This window comes from Saccopteryx leptura, chromosome 3 (assembly GCF_036850995.1).
Source record: "Saccopteryx leptura isolate mSacLep1 chromosome 3, mSacLep1_pri_phased_curated, whole genome shotgun sequence".
In the NCBI taxonomy this organism is placed as follows: domain Eukaryota; kingdom Metazoa; phylum Chordata; class Mammalia; order Chiroptera; family Emballonuridae; genus Saccopteryx; species Saccopteryx leptura.
In genome coordinates, this window is record NC_089505.1 from 122,864,751 (window position 1) to 122,890,339 (window position 25,589).

At 37.0% G+C, this 25,589-nt stretch overlaps 1 protein-coding gene across 6 annotated transcripts in view; it reads right to left on the bottom strand.

The window, feature by feature from the left end:
- The window catches only part of SPATA6 (spermatogenesis associated 6), a 110,470-nt gene that overhangs the window by 74,289 nt on the left and 10,592 nt on the right, over positions 1 to 25,589 (bottom strand). For all 6 annotated transcript variants that reach the window (XM_066376231.1, XM_066376229.1, XM_066376230.1 and 3 more), the window contains exons 2-5: positions 22,825 to 22,962; positions 21,630 to 21,678; positions 4,991 to 5,032; positions 3,839 to 3,963 (exon numbers count right to left, since the gene is read on the bottom strand). In XM_066376231.1, coding sequence (XP_066232328.1) covers positions 3,839 to 3,963; positions 4,991 to 5,032; positions 21,630 to 21,678; positions 22,825 to 22,962 — 354 coding nt within the window. The remainder of the gene's footprint in view (positions 1 to 3,838; positions 3,964 to 4,990; positions 5,033 to 21,629; positions 21,679 to 22,824; positions 22,963 to 25,589) is intronic.

The following is a 25,589-nucleotide window of genomic DNA, read 5'->3' on the forward strand; positions in this document are numbered from 1 at the left end:
GTGGGAGCCTGTCTCTCTGCCTCCCTGCTTCTCACTTCAGAAAAATACAAAAAAAAATATATCACAGCTCCTAGATATGTTGAAAATAGAAGAGAGATAAGTCTCTACCAATTCCTCCAACTTTTTTTCCCACAATGTAGCTTACATTGAGATCTATGAATGAATCTGGCTTCTATGTCTTACAACATTTCAATCATCAGCTTGAACACTGTTTTGAGATAAGTGATGACAAATGGTGAAATTCGAAGGAACGGCCACTAACCACCTGAGAAAAATATTTGGAAGCATGCAAGTTATGCATTCAGCAAAATATTAAAAGACATTGTTCTCCGTGCAGCTTCTCTCTAATACAGTGGAAGTCAGACATCTACAAACCCAGCCACTAACCTACTAAGTTTAAAATTTCAAACAGCATATGTGTTACATAGAAACAAATCTGACTTGCCTAAAAATTAACTGCACGATGTTTTTCTGCAAACAAATCCATTATTAATGATGGCCACTATGCCTCTTAGTTTTCTTTTGCTGATAACATATTACTTAGCAGTTTAAAATGTCAGTATACACTTATTATCTAACATAGTTTCTATGAGGCAGGAATCCAGCAGGTACTGAACTTAGCAGTTCTGGTTTAAAAATCTCTCATGAGATTGCAATCACGAGGTCATTTGGGCTGCAGTCATCTGAAGGCTTTACTGGGACTGAAGGGTCTGCTTCTGGAAAAGGCTCATTCACACAGCTTCGGCTGAAGGCCTCAGTTCTTTTCTGGTTTTTAGCAAGGACTCAGATCCTTATCAAATAAAACTCTCTATAGGCTGCTTGAGTGTCCTCCTGATTTGGCTTTGTTAGTTAGTTAGTTGAGTGTCCTCCTGATTTCTTAGTTCTCCCAAAGACAGTAATCTAAGATCAAAGCCAGACAGTAATTCAAGAGGAAGCCATAGTCCTTTTGTAGGTGGTCTCAGAAGTGTAACACTCACCCCTCTGTTATAGTCTGGTCGTAGTCATTAAGCACAACCCATAGAGATAGGAGTTTTATGTAGAGGAACACCAAAAATTTGTGGACATGTTTTAAAACCACCACAGTCTACTATCTGACCACAAACTACTTGCATTCCTCTCATGTGTAAAATAAAACTAAACTCAGGTCCTAAGAGAAAGAGAGAGAAAGAAAGAGAGAATAAACTATCCATAGTTCTTGGCTCCAAATCTGGGCTCTTACTTCCATCATTTGAATTATCAGTCCTTTGTAATGAGAGGTACACTATGTTTGGAGTGCACATGTTCTGAGCTTGGATCCTATAAAAATAATTTTGGAGAGCAAAGGCCTTTTTATTTTTTAAGGTCTCTCTTCTCTTTCATACCAAGCTGGTGATGTTTCTAATATAATGATCTTAAAAAACTTTTTGGGGGGCATCTCATGTGAATCTTATTAGAGTCCACACCTTTAGCAAAAGCCACACTCATCTCTATCATGGGCTTCATCTGAGAATGTTGAGGGATAATACCCTAAAGCAGTGGTCCCCAACCCCTGGGCCGTGGACAAGTACCGGTCCGTGGGCCATTTGGTACCGGTCCACAGAGAAAGAATAAATAACTTACATTATTTCCGTTTTATTTATATTTAAGTCTGAATGATATTTTATTTTTATAAAATGACCAGATTCCCTCTGTTACATCCATCGACTCACTCTTGACGCTTGTCTCGGTCACGTCATACATTTATCCGTCCCACACTAAAGGCCGGTCCGTGAAAATATTTTCTGACATTAAACCAGTCCGTGGCCCAAAAAAGGTTGGGGACCACTGCTCTAAAGTATTTTTGAAAACCTACGATTGATTAAATTATTTTCTGGGGCAACATCTTGGATCTTACTGAGAGTTTAAGAAAGATTTTTACAGCCACACTCTTGGTTTCACCATCAGAGCACAATTTCCTGAAAGTGCCAGGAATGATTTTTGCTCAGAAGACACATTTTATAACTACCGTAGCCTGGATTTCGATTTATATTTGCCATTGGGAAAGGCTGGGAGTCTTCAGAAACACTAAGTTCCAACTCCTTTTTGTTTAATAGCCTTTCCTATGCTTATCTGTCTCCTCTCATATTTTTCTGTAAGCTGCAAGAAGAAATCACTCTGTCTCAAAATCTCTTTATAACGATTATCCATTTCATCAGGTATGTTTCTACAGCTCACACTGCTGCAGGGGGACTGTGCTGCCAACCTTTCTGCCATTACATAACAAGGATTATTTTTGCTCCTGTTTCCAATATTGTTTGCCTCACTGTCCTGCAAACACTCATCTGAGTTTCTTCAAGGCTCTTCAATCTTTCACAAACACTCCAGCAAAGCTGCTCAATATAAATATATGCATAGATATAGGTATATATTTATATATGTCTATATCTATATATAAATATATAGATGTATGTATACCTATATCTATTTGTAGGTATAGATATAGATATCCTTAGCAATGCAATTCTTTCTAAATACATGTAAAAATAACTCAAATTAATAAAGAAGGATAACTGTTAATGGTCCATACTCTTATGTATTTATTGCCAATTTGGTATAATACAGCATTTCAAATTACTTTGAAAAGACTAGAATTTAAAATCAGATATTTTTTTCATTGCAAGTTTCTCAACATGCTGAAAAACTCTTTGAAGACTTTCACAGTAGAAAGTCTTCACATAGAAGGTGGCTAATGGATATTGACAATATCCCAAAGGAGGTCTTTTTTCATAGATTTGCTAATTAGTCAACTTTGACCCTTTCAGCAAGCTGAAGCTGACACTTCCTGGGATAGAGCATATCATAAACTTAAACTCACAGGAGAAACTACTTAATCCCCTGCACTGGCTCACTTATCACCCAGTTTCCTTACTCAGACTACTCCAGTATTTTATAGTTACTAGGTGACCAAATTATTTCAAGCTAGTTAACTTTTGCTTTTCTTCTTCTTTGACACAGCAGAGGTTTTACTCAGTTTTTCTAAGTGGAAGACATTTTCAGGGATGAAACTATTTTGAAACCATCTAATGAAAGCTGAAGGAAGTGAGAAGGAGGATGGAGGAGTCTACTGTCACAATGCATTTTTCAGTGTTTTTGTGTATAAATATGTTTCTATTACGTGAACATATAATAATTAATCTATCCAAACTTCTACAAATGAATATTTCAATTATTTCCATTTTTCACTATTATAAACAATGTGACAAATGAACAGTCCTAAGAAGGCCCTAAGAGTACCAGTGGAACTGTGTCTCTAAGATATATATCTAGAACATCACAGGCTATGAGAATCTTTGCTTTTACTACATAATTCTGAACTGTGGTGGTTTCAATTTGCATGGTTTAGCAACTTAAGAGAGTTTCTTTTTTCATACTTTTGATATTGTCAGATTTTAATACTTTTTAATATTTTATGACTATAAAAATGAAGTCATATTATTATTGTTTTAATTTGGGTTTCCTTAAACATTAATGGGATTGAGCACCTTTCCAAATGTCTATAGGTCATTTTAAAAAAAAAATAAAGAAAAGAAAGAAGTTATATAGGGATGGTGGAGAGGAGGGAGAGATAGGGTAAAAAAAAAAAAAGGAGAGAAATCTGAAGAATATAAGGCAAAAGAGCACTTGTAATTTTGGATGATAGATACATGGGTTTTAATGATTTATTTCATTGAAAATAACACCAAAATTTCAGGAAAACATAATATTGAAATCAAATTAAACTTTGAATTAGTTCCTTACATTTCAGATATTGAGGGCCCTGAGGTGGTTTTTAACAACGATCCCGCATCACAAATTTGTTCTAAAAATAGTAAGCACTTACTCGAAGTCCAGAAATCCTCCTCATGGTAACCTGACGGTTTGAATCATGGTGTCCAGAAATTTGGTTTGGACCCGGGAACATGAAATCTCGTGTATTTTCATCATATGTAGACAGTGTTTCGCCCACTACAAGAAAGATAACCTGTGATTCAAATTATAACAAAATATTCTATTTAGGAACCAAATCATTAAGTACTATATATATTATGACTGATGTCTTACTGAATACCTGCTTCAGGGTCATGGATTTTATCCTTTGAAAGAAAAATTAGAGTTATATTAAATGAATTAACATATTTCCTTATTCAGAAATGTTGTACAAATTACTAATTATCCCTTTCCCCTTTTGTAGAAAGGGGAATATTCATTTAAATCCAGTGAGTGCCTATGAATTCCTTTTAAAAAGTCTCTGCAAATGTTTCAACTTGCTATAACATTTGTACATCTGAAATTTAATTACAATCTCCACAAATTTTTCTATCTTCCATTCTTTTCTACCTGCCATTATAAGGTATTAGGTTCCATGTTGAAAAACAATATAGACATTTTCTGGAATTTGTGGTTATCTGAATTAGGCATATATTTAACATCCAAAAATTTCAGATTACTAGTTTTCAATAAAATACAGCTATTTTTCACATAAATCAGTACAGATTAAGACAGATTTCTTCTATAATAAATATCAATAATAGAAATAAAACTATCCATATTTTAACTCTACCTATTAGGGAGTTGTAATGTTTGCAAAATAGGTAATGTTGTATTCTATTCCATTCCCAATTAACAGTCCACACACAAAAATAAAGATAAATAACTACTTTACCAACAAAGCATATAGTTTTAGACAAGTCACAAAAACCTAACAGTTAATTTTTATGAATGACACAAAATATATTAGAATAATATCAGGTTATTTTTTGCTTTAAATTATTACTATTTACTCAATTTTAGAACAGTGTATTCAAACACTACTTATGTCAATCATTCTGCATATATTATTTGAGTCTATTGACATTTTACACATAGTGGACTGATATCAGAAACTCAACGTTGTTCTTAATTTGGGATAAAGAGGAAAAAATAATATATTTAAAAAACATTTCACTGAAATGGGTTCACATGTCAATTACCTCATCAAAATATAATACAGTACCTGGTGGAACTAGCTGAATCAACTCAAACACTGCTGTATCATCTGAAAGTTTAAAGAAAAAATTCTTATATAAACAAATTAATAAAAAAAAAAGTTAGTTACTTTACCATAGAAGAACCTAAAAGTCAAAGTAATTTCTTATGTTTATGTCTTATATCTTAGTATACTGTGTGTATGTGTGTGTGTGTGTGTGTGTGTACAGGGTGAGGCAAACATCAATTTGCAGTTGTTCATATGGAAAAAGACATGCAGGTTATGATTATTATAATAATAGCTTTACTGTGTTTCATGTACTCACAACTGTAAGCCTACTTTTCCCCACCCTGTGTGTGTGTGTGTGTGTGTGTGTGTGTGTGTGTGTGTGTGTGTGTATTTGATATGGCTTTACTAATCTATAGTAGAGATTAAGCCTTCAACCTTTCTGGAAGATTCTTTATAATTTTTTAAGATCTTATTTTTTAGTGTAGTTTTAGGTTTATAATAAAATTGCGAAGGAGTTAGAGATTTCCCATATACTCCCTTCCCCTACACATGCACAGCCTCCCCATTATCAACATAACTCACAGAAATGGTATGTTATTTTTTTACCAAGGATGAACCTACCGGTACATTGCCATATCATAATCATCCAAAGTGCATAGTTTGCCTAATGGCCAGATTAACTAACTAGAGTATGGGACTGGATCTTGAAAAGATAAACTGCAAGAGTAAAAGTAAATAAAAAATAGCCAATAATATATATTGAATGCTTATAGCCCCTAAAATTCATATACTGAAATCCTAACCCCCAATGTGATATTTGGAGTTCAAACTGAGAGCTAATTAGAGAAAGGTCATCATGAATGTAATTAGTGTCCTTATAAAAGAGACCCTAGAGAGTTTCCCTGCCCCTCCCACCATGTGAGAACACAGGGAGAAGATGGCCATCAGTGAGCAGAAAGGGAACCTCACCAGACATGGCAACTACTGATGCCTTGATCTCTGAGACTTTGCAGCCTCCAGAACTGTGAAAAGTAGATTTCTATTGTTTAAAAAGTCTTCCAGTCTATGGTATTTGTTATAGCAGGCCAAACAAACTCAGACAGCAAATAGGAACTGAGGCCTAAATTTGAATCATCTAAAATTCTGTCTAAATCAAGGTGATCCAGAATTGTTAGTGCTTCCTAGTAATCTGCTAAAACAATAATAAGTCTGGGCTGAAGAAAAATATCCTCATCTAAGGCTTCAAATTATTTCTAAAATTTTACATTCAAAGCCTGACATTCAATAAAAACGAACCAAGTAAATAGAAAAAAATACATATAATCATTGAGATAAAAAACTAAGAGAAATAACAGAAAATAAAAGCAAATAAACAGATGATTCAGAAAAAAAAGTTATAGACTAAGATTTAAAATATGCTCAATAAAATAAAATGCAAAATTGAGAATGGTTTAACAGAAACAATCATAAGCAACCAAATGGAAAAATTTTACCTTAAAACTAAAATAACCCAAAATTAAACACCATGTATCAATTTACCAATGAATTACAAACGACCCGAGAGATTTTTAGAATTAGAAGACAAAAAAATACATATATATGTTTGTATATTGCAGGCAAGGAGAAAGCCAAAAGGACAGAGAACATAGAGAAGAGGAAAAAGGGATAGATAAGAGGGTCTAACACTGTGTAACTGCATTTGCAAAAGGAGAAAAGTGCAAAAACAATATGTAAAAAGGTAATGTCCAAGAATTATCTGAAGAAAGATATCAAGATACAAATGCCAAGCAGAATTTTCAAACACACACACACACACACACTGAGTTGGGTATATCAAAGTAAAACTATAGGAAAACAAAGCTATCAGACATTAACAATAGAAAATAACAAAATACTCTTGAAGTGATGAAGATGATGTTTTATTGAGCTGTACATTTGAAACCTGTACGATTTTGCAAACCAATGTCATCCTAATAAATTCAATTAAAAAAACTGACAGATGATTTTACAATAGAAACTAAGAAAGCAAAATCACAATGGAGTAATATTTTCTAAAGGCTGGAAGACAATAATCCCAACATTTGGCAAAAAAATAGTCTTTAGAAATAAAGGTGAAATAAAGACATTTTCAAGTAAATAAAAAACAAGATAATCTATCATCAAAAAAACTAATTAAAAGTAATTATAAAAGATTATTCTTCAGAAGAATAAACTAAGAAAGAAATTCAAAGATGAAAGGAAATTAAGAACAACCAAAAAGATGAAATATTGTTGTAAAGTGAATTGAATAATGCCTATTAAATAATAGAAATATATACTATTTTGTATAGTTTAATTGCATACTAAATTAAAACATACAACAAAAAGAACATATAACCTACACGAGACATAAATGAAGTTAAGTACTAGATTTAAGGTTTTTTAGTAAAAGTTAAAATAAAAAATATTAAACTTTGATAAGTCAATCATGCATGTAATCTCTATAGTAACCAGTAAAAAAACAAAAATAGTGAAATAACATGTACTTTCAATCTAACAAAGGAGTAGAAATAAAATAGCAAAAATTCAAAAGAAGAAAAGAGAAAAAGCACTACTATTTAAGAATCAGGATAAATAAAGAGTAAATAGTAGTATGGCATATTTAGACTAAAATATATCAGTAAATAAGTTTTTAAAATTTAAACATTTTAGCCCTGGACGGTTGGCTCAGTGGTAGAGCATCAGCCCAACATGGGGAAGTCCCAGGTTTGATTCCTGGCCAGGACACACAGGAGAAACACCCAGCTGCTTCTCCACCCCTCCCCTTCTCCTTTCTCTCTGTCTCTCTCTTCCCCTGCCACAGCCAAGGCTCCACTGAAACAAAGCTGGTCCTAGCACTGAGGATGGCTCCATGGCCTAGAATAGCTCAGACCCTAGAATGGCTCTGGTTGCAATGGAGCAACACCCCAGATGGGCAGAGCATCACCTCCTGGTGGGCATGCGGGTGGATCGCGGTCAGGCACATGTGGAGCCTGTCTGACTGCCACCCCATTTTTAACTTCGGAAAAATACCAAACAAAAATTTTAAACATTTTATTCTAAGATAAGTATTATCATGCAATTGTAAGAAGGAATACAGAGAAATCCTATGTACTCTCTACCAAATCCCCTCAGTGGTAACATCTTGCAACACTACAATAAAATACGGGCATTGGCAAAAAGTGGGTTTACAGCTGTGAGTACGTGACACTCAGTTTATTATTATTATTATTATTTTGTATTTTTCTGAAGCTGGAAACGGGGAGAGACAGTCAGACAGACTCTTGCATGCACCCAACGGGGATCCACCTGGCACACCCACCAGTGGCGACGCTCTGCCCACCAGGGGGCGATGCTCTGCCCTTCCAGGGCATCGCTCTGCTGCGACCAGAGCCACTCTAGCGCCTGGGGCAGAGGCCAAGGAGCCATCCTCAGCGCCCGAGCCATCTTTGCTCCAATGGAGCCTCTGCTGCGGGAGGGGAAGAGAGAGACAGAGAGGAAGGGGGGGTGGAGAAGCAAATGGGCGCTTCTCCTATGTGCCCTGGCTGGGAATCGAACCCGGGTCCCCCGCACGCCAGGCCGATGCTCTCAGTTTATTCTTGTATTATTATTTATGTATTAATTATTGTATTATTTTCATTATTTGTCTTATTATTTTTGTTATTATTTAGTATCCTTACTTATGATTTCTCTTTTAGAATATGATGGCTGGTAATTTAACCAACAACCAATGAAAGGAAATACTTAAACCAAACTTACTTTTGCCCACCCCTATATATTGCCACCCATTGGGATACTGATACAATCCACTGATTTTATTCAGATTTCTCCAGCTTTACTTGTATTCATTTGTGTGAGAGTATGTGTCCCTCTCTCTTCTCTCTTTCTAATCAATGGGAATGACTTTTTTTTTTTTTGTATTTTTCTGAAGTTGGAAATGGGGAGGCAGTCAGACAGAGATCTGCATGTGCCCGACTGGGATCTACCCGGCATGCCCACCCAGAGGTGATGCTTCGCCCATCTGGGGCGTCGCTCTGTTGCATCCAGAGCCATCCCAGCACCTGAGGCAGAGGCCACAGAGCCATCCCCAGTGCCCAGGCCAACTTTGCTCCAATGGAGCCTTGGCTGTGGGAGGAGAAGAGAGAGACAGAAAGGAAGGAGAAGGGGAGGGGTGGAGAAGCAGATGGGCGCTTCTCCTGTGTGCCCTGGCCGGGAATCGAACCCAGGACTCCTGCACGCCAGGCCGATGCTCTACCACTGAGCCAACTGGCCAGGGCCGGGGAATGATTTTTAATTTAAAAAAAAATTTAAACCAAGGGTTTAAATAGAAAACAAATGTAAGATTTGTGTCAAAATACTCTATTTCTTCTGAATCTACCCTGGACACAATGAGTAACTGCCACACAAGTGATGTAATGAAATGTTGTAGGTCACGTTGTTACTGAAACACCTGGACTGTTAAGAAAAGGCCTGTAGAGTAATTAATTGCTTGAGTTCATTTGGCTTAAATTTTCTCATAAGAACACACTAACTTCTTAGAAAAACTATTTCCTGGTTTCTATAAACAACTTTCTATTACTTTATATTTAAAAATTATATTTTGGCAAAACAACTTGAAGAAGAAAGACTAACTGTTGAAGGAAAAGCTTTATAGAACACTAATGCTGCTGGAAATGAAACCGAAGTCAAAGTAAATGACAGCTTGGAACATGTAGTGTAACTGACCTTATTTTCTAGTTGTCCTTCATCTTATCACTAAGTAATCACAAGTCCCATCCTTCCTCTGTATAACTTTTACTTTCATGAACTGTTAGTGTGAGTTACAAAGTAACTGCTACAATACTCCAGAAAGCCTAGTCACACAGTAGCAAATCAGAAGCTACAGGAAATAGCTTGAGAAAGTTCCATAATGCTGTTAGCCTTCTGAATCAGCGAGAACAGTGCTGTAAGGTTTTCTAAACACTGATTTACTGCCCTAACTATAAAGGTGAATATGAATTGGTTAGAATGTATTTGCCACTGTGAATTTAAAATATGCATCCTGCATCCTAAGAGCCCTCCTGAGGATCCAAGCAAAGATACTCACTTTAAGACTTTAAGGACTTATTCTTGGCCTTCAATTCTCCACCGGAAAGCATTTTAAGTACCCCAAACACCAGGTAAGCACTAATTCCCAGAAGCAGAAAAGCAGGGGCTCTAATGAAACTGCCATTTTTCCCTACAGCAAGAAAATGCAGTAGGGATACCTAGTAATCTACTGCAATATAAAGATCATATCTTCTCTATCCAAATGATGAAGGGAATGTAGTCAGAGCAGCTGTTATCTTATAAGTTTTCATATACAAAATATATTTCCTAATCAAAGGATTGTAACACCACAAAGAGGCATCTTTCAGAAAGATTGTTCCAACGGTCATAAAAATAATAATGGGAGGCAGTTATGATTTTTTATTTAACTCCCTGGTTATCAAATTATCTAGCATGTACCATGTTTTGACATATGCACTAGAAATACAACAAACAAAACAGGAAAAGTCTCTGCTCTTATAAAACTGTCACGCTAAAAAAATAAAAAATAAAAAATAAATAACATAGTACTAGAAAGAAAAACCAGAGGACTATTCATTACTACATATTTTCCCTGAGCAGTAGTACCCTTTTATGCCTGTTGTCTTGGTGGAAATATTAAAAGCATACTCTTTTACTCTTCAAGTATCCTGGTGTAGAAAATATAGTAACTCTAAAGATAATGAGATAGAGAGATATTGACCAAAAGGTGATGCTATTCTAGATAAACTGGTGAGAAAAGGCTTCTTATTACAATGATAAATTTGAGCAGTGACTGGAAAGAAGTGAAGAAGCAAGCATTACATTTATCTGTATCAACAGCTTTTCAGGCAGTGTATTTGTAGCAATTTTCTCTCTCTCTCTCTCTCTCTCTCTCTCTGTGTGTGTGTGTGTGTGTGTGTGTGTGTGTGTGTGTGTAGAAGAGAATCTAAACCTTCAGTGAGAAAGGATGATTATCCAGTTTTAGCAAAGAAGTAGAACATTTTTATTTTTTCTTGCTTAAAAATGCTTCCCAGGTTATAGTTTTAGTTATAACTAAGTTTATTTTAGTAAATTCCAGGATTAAAACCATCTCCTGAAAGAAAATACCTTCTTTGTGAATGTAAAATACAGCTATTATGCCTTTAATTTCATTGGCACTTAATATCATTCTATATCATAAATATATACTTTCCTAGCATCTCGGGTGATACTGGGCCTCTGGAGTTTCCTTAGAGGTGTGAAATGGAACTGGTAAGTTCTCCGATAGTAACAATGGTGATAACACACTGCCAACAGTAACAATGGTACATTTTTAAGTGTTTACAGTGCGCCAAGGGTGTTGTAAGCACTTTATCTGAGGTTACTCAATGACTAATGCCTGACCTGTGGTGGCGCAGTGGATAAAGCGTTGACCTGGAAATGCTGAGATCGCCGGTTCGAAACCCTGGGCTTGCCTGGTCAAGGCACATATGGGAGTTGATGCTTCCAGCTCCTCCCCCCTTCTCTCTCTCTCTGTCTCTCTCCTCTCTCTTCCTTTCTGTCTCTCTCTCTCTCTCCTCTCTAAAAATGAATAAAATAAAAATAAAATTTATTTTTAAAAAAATGACTACTTATCAGACTGTCTAATAAAGGAAATCCTAGAATCTTCTTGAGCAATTGGACCATGCTTAATTTGCTTTCGGATAACATGTTCTTACTTAATGAATTTTGGATTTTAGACAGGCAGACAGACAAGCATACATTAGTTTTATATGTTACACACTGGGAAATAACATACGTGACTCACAATTCCTGTAGAGAATAGGTAAGTGAAAATTCTGGAAACATTCACATTGATTCAGTGTTTCCTTACTTGAAATATTTCCCTTTCCTTTCTTCCTTTTCTTTATTCTTTAAAAAAGAACTTTCTTTTTTTAAAAAAAAATACTTTATTTATTCATTTTAGACAGCGCAGTGAGAGAGAGAGAGAGAGAGAGAGAGAGAGAGAGGAGGGGGGAAGAACAGGAAGCATCAACTCCCCTATGTGCCTTGACCAGGCAAGCCCAGGGTTTTGAACCAGCGACCTCAGCGTTCCAGGTTGGCACTTTATCCACTGCGCCACCACAGGTCAGGCCCTTTACTTTCATGACATAAAGCCTATTTTTTTCTTTGGGCTCAGTTTTATACTTTATTTAAAGGGACTGCTTCTACCATTTCTACCTTCACTCTATGTTTGAAGGCTGGTACTAATGAAGCCTTCTGTAGGGACAACAATGAGCTTCTCCACACATTCATCCTCTTTTGTCCCCTTCCACTAGAGACCTATGTGGTTCTAAGAAAGGTAAGAGATGTACTAACTGAAACAAAAGCACACATGTGCAAGCTCAGCCAACAGCATGCTACAATCCCATCCTACTGTGGTTAGAACAAATCTAAAGACCTGATGAAAGTTATGGAACACAGACCTTTATTTGTAAAGTATGATAAAAAGATGTGAGGCCTGTAACCACTGTAATTTCATTATCATGAATTTTGACTACCATAAACAAGATTAAGATTGAGGTATATATAGCAATTATAAATGTATAAGCAATTAAAACAGAGACAGAGAATAAATATATCAGTCTGGGTCCAATTAGGAGAGACACAATATAGGGAAAGTTAATATAAAGAACTATTAACTACAAGGGAAGTTAAAGTACTGAGGGATAGTCTAGGAAGATGTAAAGAGAACTTAAATATAGAAATAGCAGAAAGAAGGAGCAGCTTAGTCCTAGGGCTCAGCCCGAGCACCCAAGGAAGAGCTTGCCCCAAGCTCTCCTCCTCAGTGCTGAGATCCAGAACTTGTAGAGAGAGCACAGCCTTGGCTCACTGAGAGAGAAGAAAGCTGCTCTAGAGCCAAGCCAGTAGAACTTACTGGAAATCTGCCTTCTGGAACCTGCCACAGTCATCCCTCTTGGGTGCCAAGGAGGCACCTCACCAGGGGCACTTCACAACAAAACCACCCGCGGGGACAGTTATGGGAAGTCGCTGTTCACTGTGTATGGCAATATCTGGGCACCAGAGAGGCTGCAAGAGCTAGGGACGTCTGGTCCTGGAAAACAAACAGGCACATTGCAAGCCTGCCAAGGAGGCACAGCCGCATCTGGAAGCAAACTCTCCCTCTGCAGTCACTCTGGGGTCCACTACACAAAGCTTCTGCACCAGCTGGAAAGAAATAGTTAAAGGGCTCAGATAAGTTTCCACAGATCAGGTAGGAAGACCGAATTGGAATTGTGGGGTAATCAATCAATAACCAGCACATTTTATGAAGCAAAAACTGATATAAATGAAAGGAGAAACAAAAAATTCAATAATTATAGCTGAATAATTAAATCCCTTCTCTCAGTACAGGAATGATAAAACAACCAGACCTTCCCTAGCCCCCAAGAAATAAAATCAGCAACAAATATAAAAGACTTGAACATTACTAAATAACTCGACCAAGTGATAGAAATAGATTGATAGCGAATAGTTCAACTGAAAAGAACAAAATACTCATCCTTTTGGAATATTTTTATGCATAGACCTTAGGATAGGCCATAAATGAGTTTCAATAAATTTAAAAGGATTGAAATCCTACAACTTATACTCTCTAACCACAAAAGAATTAAATTAGAAATCAACATTATAAAGAAATATATGGCCTGACCAGGCGGTGGCGCAGTGGATAGAGCGGTGGACTGGGATGCAGAGGACCCAGGTTTGAGACCCCAAGGTTGCCAGCTTGAGCGCGGGCTCATCTGGTTTGAGCAAAGCTCACCAGCTTGGACCCAAGGTTGCTGGCTCGAGCAAGGGGTTACTCGGTCTGCTGAAGGCCCACGGTCAAGGCACATACATATGAGAAAGCAATCAATGAACAACTAAGGTGTCGCAACGAAAAACTGATCATTGATGCTTCTCATCTCTCCATTCCTGTCTGTCTGTCCCTATCTATCCCTCTCTGTCTCTGTAAAAAAAAAAAATCCATAATATTTTGAAATAAAATATATTTCGAAAGAGCTCAAAGATCACAAAAGAAATCACACACAAGGAATTAGACAAAATCTTTAAATAAACATAAAAAATAATATAAAAATTTACAAAATACAGCAAAACACCGTGGAGAGAGAAATTTATAGCTTTCAATGCTTATATTAGAAAAGCAGAAATAGGCCCTGGCAGGTTGACTCAATGAATAGAGCCTCGGCCCAGTGTGCAAACATCCTGGGTTTGAACCCTGGTCAGGGCACACAGGAGAAGCAACCATCAGCTTCTCTTCCCCTCCCTCTCTCTTTTCTTTCTCTCTCTTTTTCTCTCACAGCCAGCGTCTCAACTGGTTCGAGAGTCAGCCCCAGGCACTGAGGACAATTTGGCTGATTTGAGCATCGACCCCAGACAGGGGTTGCCAGGTTACCCTAGTTGGTGCGCATGCAGAAGTCTGTCTCTCTATATCTCCCCTTCTCTCAAAAAAGAAAAGCAAAAATATCTAAAATCAATCATCTTAAGAAGATAAAAAGAACAAATCATGCACCAGGTAGAAGTAAAAGAACAATAAAGATCAAAATAGAAAATCAATGAAATAAGAAAAAATAAAATAGAAAAAAATCCTTTAAATTAAATATGATTCTCAAAAAATAACAACAAAACTGATAAACCTTTAGGCCAGTCATCCAAGAAAAGAAAAAGGAAAACACAAATCACCAAAGTCATGAATAAAAGAATCACTACCTACAAAAGTCAAAGGCCAAAAGGAAAAGGATGAACAACTTTAAGCAGACAAAGCAGACATCTTAGATGAAATGGACACATTTCTAAAAAGACACAAATATCAGAGTTAACTCAAGACAACACACATACAGAAATATATATATATATATATCAAGAATAAATTGTTTTGGCCCTAGGCCCTGGCCAGTTGGCTCAGTGGTAGAGCGTCGGCCTGGCGTGCGGAAGTCCCGGGTTCGATTCCCGGCCAGGGCACATAGGATAAGCGCCTATCTGCTTCTCCACCCCTCCCCTTCTCCTTCCTCTCTGTCTCTCTCTTCCCCTCCCACAGCCAAGGCTCCATTGGAGCAAAGATAGCCCGGGCGCTGGGGATGGCTCCATGGCCTCTGCCTCAGGCGCTAGAGTGGTTCTGGTCGCAACAGAGCGATGCCCCGGATGGGCAGAGCATCGCCCCCTGGTGGGCGTGCTGGGTGGATCCCGGTCGGGCACATGCGGGAGTCTGTTGACTGCCTCCCCGTTTCTAGCTTCAGAAAAATACAAAAAAAAAGAAAAAAAATTGTTTTGACCCTGGTCGGTTGGCTCAGTGGTAGAGCGTCAGCCTGGCATGCAGGAGTCCTGGGTTCGATTCCCAGCCAGGGCACACAGGAGAAGCGCCCATCTGCTTCTCCATCCCTCCCCCTCTCCTTCCTCTCTGTCTCTCTCTTCCCCTCCCGCAGCCAAGGCTACATTGGAGCAAAGTTGGCCTGGGCGCTGAGGATGGCTCCAAGGCCTCCACCTCAGGTGCTAGAATGGCTTTGGTTGCAACAGAGCAATGCCCCAGATGGGCAGAGCATCGCCCCCTGGTGGGCATGCCGGGTGGATCCTGGTCGGGCGCATGCGGGAATCTGTCTGACTGCCTCCCCATTTTCAACTTCAGAAAAATTTAAAAAAATTAAAATTAAAAAAAAAAAGAATAAATTGTTTTAAGAAAATGTTTGCTTCGCCCACTTTTTTAAAAAATTATTTATTTATTTTTTACAGAGACAGAGAGTGAGTCAGAGAGAGGGATAGACAGGGACAGACAGACAGGAACGGAGAGTGATGAGAAGCATCAATCATTAGTTTTTCATTACGCGTTGCAACACCTTAGTTGTTCATTGATTGCTTTCTCATATATGCCTTGACCGTGGGCCTTCAGCAGACCGAGTAAACCCTTGCTGGAGCCAGCGACCTTGGGTTCAAGCTGGTGGGCTTTTTCCTCAAACCAGATGAGCCCGCACTCAAGCTGGCAACCTCGGGGTCTCGAACCCGGGTCCTCTGCATCCCAGTCCGACGCTCTATCCACTGCGCCACAGCCTGGTCAGACTTCACCCACTTTTTTCATCATATAATTCTATATATAAAATTAGTCTATAAAATATCAATAACAAAAACCCTACTTGAGCAAAAAATAAGTTTAGCAGGCTCAAAGTTCAATATAAACACATAAAATCAATTTTATTTCTATAGGCTAGCAAATAAGAATTCAAAATAAAATTTTAAATGCAACTCTATTCACAATAGTATGAAAAAATAAAATACAAAGAAATTTAACAAAGGAAACGCATAACCTGTATACTGAAAACTACAAAATATTACTCAGAGAAATTAAGTCAGCTAAAAAAAAATGGACACTATAATCATTGATAAGAGATATGATAGTTTATGAAGGTAATTCTCCCAAAATTTATCTCTAGATTTAACATTATTTCTACCAACACTATTCCAATTCAATACTCTTTCTGTCAAATTTGCATCAAGTACTTTCGCAGAAATTGACAGGCTGACTCTAAGAGAGCCATAAGATGAATGGAACAGACTATGGTGTCCCGAAGTAACCCCTCACATTTAGAGTCCACTGGTTTTCAGTAAAGGTGCAAAGGCAACTAAATAGAGAAATGGGTTGTTTCTTTGGCAAATGATGTAGGGACAACAGTATAGCCATCTAACAAAAGAAAGGGGTAGGGAGGGAGGAAGGAGGGGAGGAAAGAGGGAGGGAAGATAGGAGAAAGGGAGAAAAGACATGAGGGAGGAAAGAAGGAAGGAGGGAGGGAGGGAGGAAGGACACCTAGACCATTACCACTCACGATACACAAAAATTAACTCAAAATGGATCATAAGCTTAAATGTAAAGAATAAAACTATAAGAACTCTAGACAAAAAGGAGAAAAATTAGTGACCTTGGCTTAAACAAAAATTTATTTTATAGATATGACACCAAACACATGATCCTTAAAAGAAAAAAAAAATAATAGATTGGCCTTCAAAACTTCTTCCTTAAAAGACACCACTAAGAGAATAAAAAGATAAGCCACAGACTGGGAGAAAATATTTATAAATTATATATCTGATACAGGACTAATATTTAGAATTATTTTATAAAAAGGAGAAAACCTTCTAACTCAGTGGGATATGTCACCCAATTCAAAAATTGGCAAAAGATTTGAATAAGCATTTTACAAGAAAAGATGTGGTTTACCTAACTACCACATGGAAAGATGCTCAACATCATTCAATCATTATTGAAATACAAGATAGCTCTATACACCCACCAAAATAGCTATATTCTAAAAGACTGGGAGTCTAGGAAATGATGTGAAAAACTAAAACCATTATACATTGCTGGTGGGAATAAAAATGGTACAATGACTTTGGAAAACCTGTTAACAGTTTTTAAAAAGTAAAACACATAGTTAGAATTCAACCAAGCATATAGCCATAAATTTATAGCAACATTGTTCATGATAGCCAAAAACTAGAAACAATCTAATGTCCATCCAAATTTCCATAACACAGAAATAATGTTAAATCTAAAGGTAAGTTTTGGGAGAACTGCCTTCAAAATCTCTGAACTATGAACACTGGGTGCCCTAGCATTTTTGTAGATTACCTTTAGTTTCTCTCAGCAGTGTTTTGGAGATTTTGGTAGAGAAAAAAAGTCCCATACAATAAAATAATAATATTATTCATCATTAAAAAGGAATGAATGAACTATTAATACATAAAACAACATGGATAAACCTCAGAAACATTATTCTAAGTGAAAGAAGACACACAAAAAAAACTGTACTTTATATTAACCTATTTATTTCTAGAAAAGGCAAATACAGAGACAGGAAAAAATCCGTGGTTCCTGGGACCTGGGAGTGGGCACAGGGAATGACTGCAAATACGCATCAGGGAACATCTGCAGTGATGGAAATGTTCTAAATTAGATTGTGATCATGGTTTGCAACTGTTTAAATTTTCTAGAAGCCATTTACCTAGAATGACAATGGTGAATTTTGTGAGATGCAAACTATACCTCACAAAAACTGTTACAGTAAGGAAAGGAGAGAAGAACGGTCCTGCCTTTCCTATAAGAACTGTATTTCATGGAAACCAAATTGCTGATAAAGAAAAAAATTTTATAGAAGAATTCCAGCTAATAAATACAGAAAGAATGACAATGTTATTTTAAAACATCACACTTTGTAACTTGTAATGAAAAGATGGATCTCAACGAATGTTAAAGCTATTAGGTGAAAGGATGATTGAAGAACTTTAAATGGCGGAGTCCAGCTGCCGCTGCCTGGAGCCAAATGATGAAGCTTAACATCAGTAAACCTAAGACAATCAGACACTATATGCCACTTGATATGATGCCACAGTAAGTACAAATCACCAACTATGAAGGATTCTTGCCAAAAAATAAAATAAGCCTGAATCTAATCTACCCTCCAGATCTCATTTTTTTTTTTTTAATTTTTTTTTATTTATTCATTTTAGAGAGGAGAGGGAGAGACAGAGAGAGAGAGAGAGAGGAGAGACAGAGAAAGAGAGAAGGGGGGGAGGAGCTGGAAGCATCAACTCCCATATGTGCCTTGACCAGGCAAGCCCAGGGTTTCGAACTGGCGACCTCAGCATTTCCAGGTCAACGCTTTATCCACTGCACCACCACAGGTCAGGCCTAGATCTCATTTCAAGTTACATAATACAAGTAATAAACAAGCTAACTAGCAATTTAAGGAAGCTATTAGCCAAATCCAAATTGTAGGACATTCTAAAGGACCAGGTTCTTCTAATAAATTAACAGTATTAAAAAAAACTATTACAGAAGAAACATAGGTGCTAAACAAGCATACACAATGTTTGAACCACACCTTGACTAGATCCTGATTTTAGCTAACCAAATGTAAAAAGTCATTTTGGTGACAACTGGGGAAATCTACATAATGGCTAAGAATTTGATGTTATTAAGGACTTATATTAATTTTTTCAGGTGTGAAACCAGCATGGTGGTTATATATTTGTAAATATATGTGTATAAATATATTTAAGTATTTATCAGTGAGGTCATGCCAGGGTATTTATAATGAAATAATGTATGTATAAAATTAACTATTCCAACAAATTTTTTTTTGTATTTTTCTGAAGTGAGAAGAAGGGAGGCAGAGAGACAGACTCCCACATGTGCCCGACTGGGAGCCACCCAACCTGCCCACTAGGGGGCAATGCTCTGCCTATCTGGGGTGTTGCTCCATTGCAACTGGAGCCATTTTAGCACTGAGGCGGAGGCCATGGAGCCATCCTCAGTGCCCGGGCCAACTTTGCTCCAATGGAGCCTTGACTGCAGGAGGGGACAAGAGAGATAGAGAAGAAAAAGAGGGAGAAGGGTGGAGAAGCAGGTGGACACTTCTGTGTGCCCTGGCCAGAAATTGAACCCGGACTTCCACACGCTGGGCCGACGGTCTACCACTGAGCCAACTGGCTAGGGTCCAACAATTTTTTAAGAAGCAAAGTGAACATGTAATAATATTGGCAATATAATAAACATTGTTTAAGCTGGGTAATAGGTATATGGGACTTCAACATTCCTTCCTCTCTACTTTTACAGTGTTTTTAATTTTTCATATTAATAAGGTTAAGGTACAATGAAAGATTGCAAAACCGAGAAGAAAATATAGAAGAAAAAGGTGCTTGAAGCTCACAAAAGAGGTCAGGGATAAAGAATGATGCAGAAGTCATCAGAAGATAGGTAATATAAAGCCAAGTCTTTGGAGAGTATATAAGGAAAGAGTAGAAACTAACAAAAAAGAGGTCAAAGAAGTGAGGCCAGAATACTCATATTTAAAGCCAGGGTAGAGAAAGATAAATTTCAGAAAGATACCAAAAAGTAGAATGTCAGTGATGGGGGAGGAGACCTGAAGAAAAACTGAATCAGGAAAATTAAAGCATTAAAAATTCTAAATAATGATAACTAAGTATTCTTTTTAGAGCCACAAAATTTCAAATCAAATGGAAATAAATTGGGTTATTTTACTTTATATATATATTTTTTATTTTTCAATTACTGTTGATATACAATATTATATTAGTTTCCGGTGTATATCCAGTGATTAGACATTAAATAACTTACTAAGTGATCATCCCAATAAATCTAGTACCCACCTCTGGCACCATACATAGTTATTACACTATTGACTAAGACCGCCCACTTTTGCAGTGCTGGTCAACCTGGTCCCTACCGCGCAACTAAACAGCGCTGCGATTGGCCCACCATGAAAGCTGGACCGCTCACTAGTGGGCGGTAGGGACCAGGTTGACCAACACTGCAAAAGTGGGCGGTTTTAATAAGTTTGACGACCCCTGCTTGGCATTCCCATGACTATTCTGTAACTACCAATTTGTATTTCTTAATCCCTTCACCTTTTCTCCCAGCTCCAGACACCCCTTTCCACCGGGCAACTGTTAAAATATTCTCTGTATCTGTGAGTCTGTTTCTGTTCTACTTGTTCATTTTGTTTTTTAGATTCAATTGTTGATAGATATGTAGTTTTATAACAAGAATTTCAGAATGATGAAATAATAGTCTTTCTACTTTCTAAGACACACAATTTCCCAGATACTATGTAAAATGTTCAGGAAATATTAAGTCATATACCCACTGGCACCAAAATGCCACTTAACTCGTCTGCCAGAGTGAAAGACAGAATACCAAGTGACAGAACAGCTATAAAAAAAGAAGATATTGTCACAGGCCATAAGAATTCTCTAGGGAAGAGTCACTAAACTATAAATTCCGTGAATGTAAGACAATGAGCCAGCGCAGTCCCTCCCTGTGTGCCCAGATTATAGCATGGTGCCAGGTTCCACGTATCTGCATTGCTAGATTCCCAGTGGGGAGACAATTGACATTAATGGTGCCCAATATTGTTGACCTTTCAATTCACAGTTAAATATTAGACAAATCTGGTGGTCCCTGATCCCTTTCTAACTACAAGGATAAACAACAGAGCTTTTCATTTAGTACCCAGAGCTCAAATAACTTATTCCCAAGTATATAGCTTTGCATTGCTGCTCTCACAAATAGTTGTACCTTTTTATAGTTGAGTCCTAGTACTTTGAAGAATTTACTGTTATCCGCAGCCTTGAAAAGTCTCTTTCAAATAATTTATTAACTTTTAATGTAATACAAAATGCAAAACATATATTTTAAACTACCATTACATCAGCCTGCTATTATTTCCTCTCTTGATTTGCAATACACTAAGAGTAAAGACATATTTTTGACTACAGGGCAAAGTACAACTTAATGTGACCCTCTGTTCTTACATCACAAACAATCTGCATTATCTCAATAAAAAGTTCCAGTAAGTCTTTCTGCTTTTCAAAGACCAGCCTCTCAGCAGCACATCTATTGTTTTTATTATTATTACTTTATGTATATTCTGAAATTCCAAAAAAAAATAGTGCTCAAGATCTTTTAAATTCTTATTAAACCCAGTTTAACTTTTACCTAATTCAGAATTAAAGAGCACAATTCTAAAGTGTCATAGAAGCAGAGAGTAAAAGTTAAAAAACTTACATTCAAGCTGTGCAACCACATCTCCAGGGTCTATAGCTTCAGGGAACACCTGGAGTGGGAGAACGGAGAGGGAAGCAGGATGGAGAAGAGGAGGTGAAAGGAACATAAATATTATATATAACATAGTCTTTGTTTTTTCCTCTTGTTCCCAAAATCCCTTTCCCAGCCAAAGAAACTTTGACATTACTGAGATCTATCACATCCTGTTTCCAGTGATCACTATGGAAGATTTTACAAACAAACAAACATTATAGCAGGTTCTGCCCCTCTCTCCAATTTCACCTGCTAGCATTCTTCCCTTGGTTTTGATACCATGATCGTACTGTTCCTTCAACTTATCAAGCTTATTTCTAACAAGAAGCCTTTATATTTGCTATTCCTCTGCCTAGAAAGCTTTCCCTCAGACCTTCAAATAACTGACACTGTCCCATAATTCAGGCTCAGCTTATACATAAGTGCCTTTTCTGGTTACCCTTTAAAATAGACAGTCCCCTTAATCCTTCAGTCCATCTCTGTCCCTTACCCTCCCTTTATTCTCTTCAAGACACTTATCACTATCTAAAATTATATTATTTATGTGTGTGGTTAATTATTATCTGTTTCTCACAATAAAATGAAAACTCCAAGAGGGGAAAGATGTTTGTCTACCCAGTACTTAAAAAGTGCATGGAACAGAACAGGTACTGGGTAATTGTGGAGAAAAGGTAGAAAGGAAGGAAGGAAGGGAGGGAGGGAGGGAGGGAAGGGAGGAAAATAAAGTAAGAAATTTTATAAGTGAGAAATATGATTGGTAATAACCAAAAGCAGCAGCTTTAAGGGGAAAAAGAAAAGAGGCTTATAGAAAGAAATATTACAAGACCGCCACAAAAAAAAAAGACCTATTCTTACGTATTAATATCTCCTCTCTCTTTTCTATGAAAATGATTATTTAGAATTCAAGGTGCTATATTTTACATAAATTCCACTATGATAATTTTAGAAATAAGTAGATCCATCACAAAAAAAGAGGCAATTGATTTGACATATAATATAATGTATATATATTTTCAAGCCTCCAATTTATGTGAAAAATCTTCCTTTAAATTAAATCAAAACACATAGCCAGCAATAATAATTTGGGTTCTGGGATTTTATTCAAAATTTGGAACCACTTTCACTTTTTGTTTGTTAATTTTACCATGAGATTTGAACTCACCTTTTCAAACACCATTCTGGCATTGAAGACCAATGGAAAAGTGGCTGGGACACATTGTGTCTTTTTGTATTGGCCAAACACACAGATGCTAAGATAGATTTCCTCCTTGTCTTTCAGCGCCACTCCTGGACAAGTTACCTGAATGACAGATAGGTAGATAAATGTAACTGCTTTATGAGTTCACTGATTGGTCCTGCTAAAATGACTTATAAAACATTACATTAAAAAATCGGCTAAACTAATAAAAAATGTAAAAATAAAAAGATAGAGATTCTAGCATTTACAGAGTTAAAGGAAATACCTTTTATATAATAACTTCCATCCCTCCAAGAAATCTATGATTTTCCATTTGGTTATTTGCACCACATTTGAAACTCTCTGTACCGGCTCTTGGGATAGACACTAATAGTTTTTTACACAGTCAGCCTTAGGCGCCCACTCTGTGCTGAATGCTGACATAAACTTATTCAGCATCGTTTAATCACAAAGGATTAAGGATCAGCAGAAATACAGCACTATACTGTAAGACAAAAATAATACTGAAAAAGAGCACAAACCTGCCTTGTATTACTTATATAGCAGTCTATATACACCTTCATCAAAAGCAATATGACAAAGTTTCAAAGCAAGTGAACTGTAAGTTTCTACCCCAATAAAATATTTTTAAAATATAAAATTCCACTTAACTATCCTGTGGTTGACAGAAAGTATAGTCCTAAAATGTGGAGTTTCTAAAAAATACACAGCACAGTCTCTCCAGTCGCTGCCGTATTTCATTGTCAGTGATCAGACATGCCCAACAGGCTCTCAAAGAACCGAATCTATTGGCCTGACCTGTGGTGGTGCAGTGGATAAAGCGTCAACCTGGAAACGCTGAGGTTGCCGGTTCAAAACCCTGGGCTTGCCTGGTCAAGGCACATATGGGAGTTGATGCTTCCTGCTCCTCCCCCCCTTCTCTCTTTCTCTCTCTCTCTCCCCTCTATATAATGAATAAAAATAAATAAAAATCTTAAAAAAAAAAAAAAAGAACCGAATCTATTACACAACACCTCCTGATAACAGAGTCAATGTACATTTTTTATTGTTCTTTGAATGTACACATTACTTTCTTGCCTTGCATTTTTCCATTATCTGGAGTACTCCTACTACTCCGTTCCATTTCTCTCTTACTTCCACCACCTGCCAAGGTTCATATCCACCACTATTCCCTACAAAAAACATTTTTCTTGATTCACCACTATCATATCTAATTCAGATATTTATTATGAATTTACTACATGCAAGTAAATACACTTTAGATTCCCAAAACATTTTGTAGTTCTCTTAAGGTCCAATTATTGTCACCATGCGTTTTAATTAAGTGGATACATCTCACCTCTTTTACTTGACTATACATTCCCTGAGGATAGAAATTTTATCTTCCTCATCAATGTATCTAAAAACACCATCTCTCAGTAGTAATAGAAAGCTTAGAGATTATCTACGATGGCTTTTGAATTTTTATATATGAAAGCAACAGATCCATAAGAAAGAATAGGTGATTTACTTACTTAAAACCACACAGTAAATGAGTCAACACAATACATTCAAAGTGCTTAGAACAGTGCCTGACAGAGCATTTATTCAGTACTAGCTTTCATTGTTACACTGAAAACCATTATCTGCCGTATTAATACTGATAGCATTTAATAAATGAATAAGACTTCATGTCCCTTTATACACAGCAGTTAAAATTACTTCCTCTGCCATATATTTTTTAGTCTTACTCTATTTTCCACTTTGTCCTAGTATGTTCCCTACTGATTACTAAAATCAAGGTGCTCAAGAAATCTCATTCTGTTCTATCAGGTTGCTTCTCTGCCTCATTAAAACCAAAACTGTCTTAGAGTCCCTCAAATCTGTGTTTTCCAATGTAGTAGTTGCTAGCCACTTATGCCTATGGATGTGGCTATTTCAAATTGAAATAGGTTATTCTTTGTAAAATACAAATGTAACTATCTCATTAATAACTTTTACATTAATTATATTTTAAAGGATATTTTTAATATGTTGGTTAAAAAATATAGTTAAAATTAACTCATCAGCCCTGGTCAGGTGGCTCAGTAAATAAAGCATCAAGCCGGCACACCAGGAGTCGTGGGTTTGAACCCTGGTCAGGGCACATAGGTGAAGCACTCAGTGAGTACACAATTAAATGGAACAAATAAGTAAAACAATGAGTTAATGCTTCTCTCTTTCAAATGAATGGACAAATTTTTAAAACTTAATTTATTTCTTTTAACTTTTTTACTATAGCTAGTATAAAAATTTTAAATTATACAGTGTGTCCGTAAAGTCATGGTGCACTTTTGACCGGTCACAGGAAAGCAACAAAAGACGACAGAAATGTGAAATCTGCACCAAATAAAAGGAAAACTCTCCCAGTTTCATACCTATTCAGTGCAGTTCGATGTGGGCTCACGCACAGATTTTTTAGGGCTCCTTAGGTAGCTATCCCGTATAGCCTCTACAGACTCGTCACTGACTGATGGCCTACCAGAACGGGGTTTCTCCACCAAACTGCCAGTTTCCTTCAACTGCTTATCCCATCGAGTAATGTTATTCCTATGTGGTGGCGCTTCGTTATAAACGCATCGATATTCACGTCACACTTTGGTCACGGATTTGAATTTAGCGAGCCACAGAACACACTGAACTTTCCTCTGTACCGTCCACATCTCGACTGGCATGGCTGTGGGCTGCTCCGCTGTATACACAGTGTTACG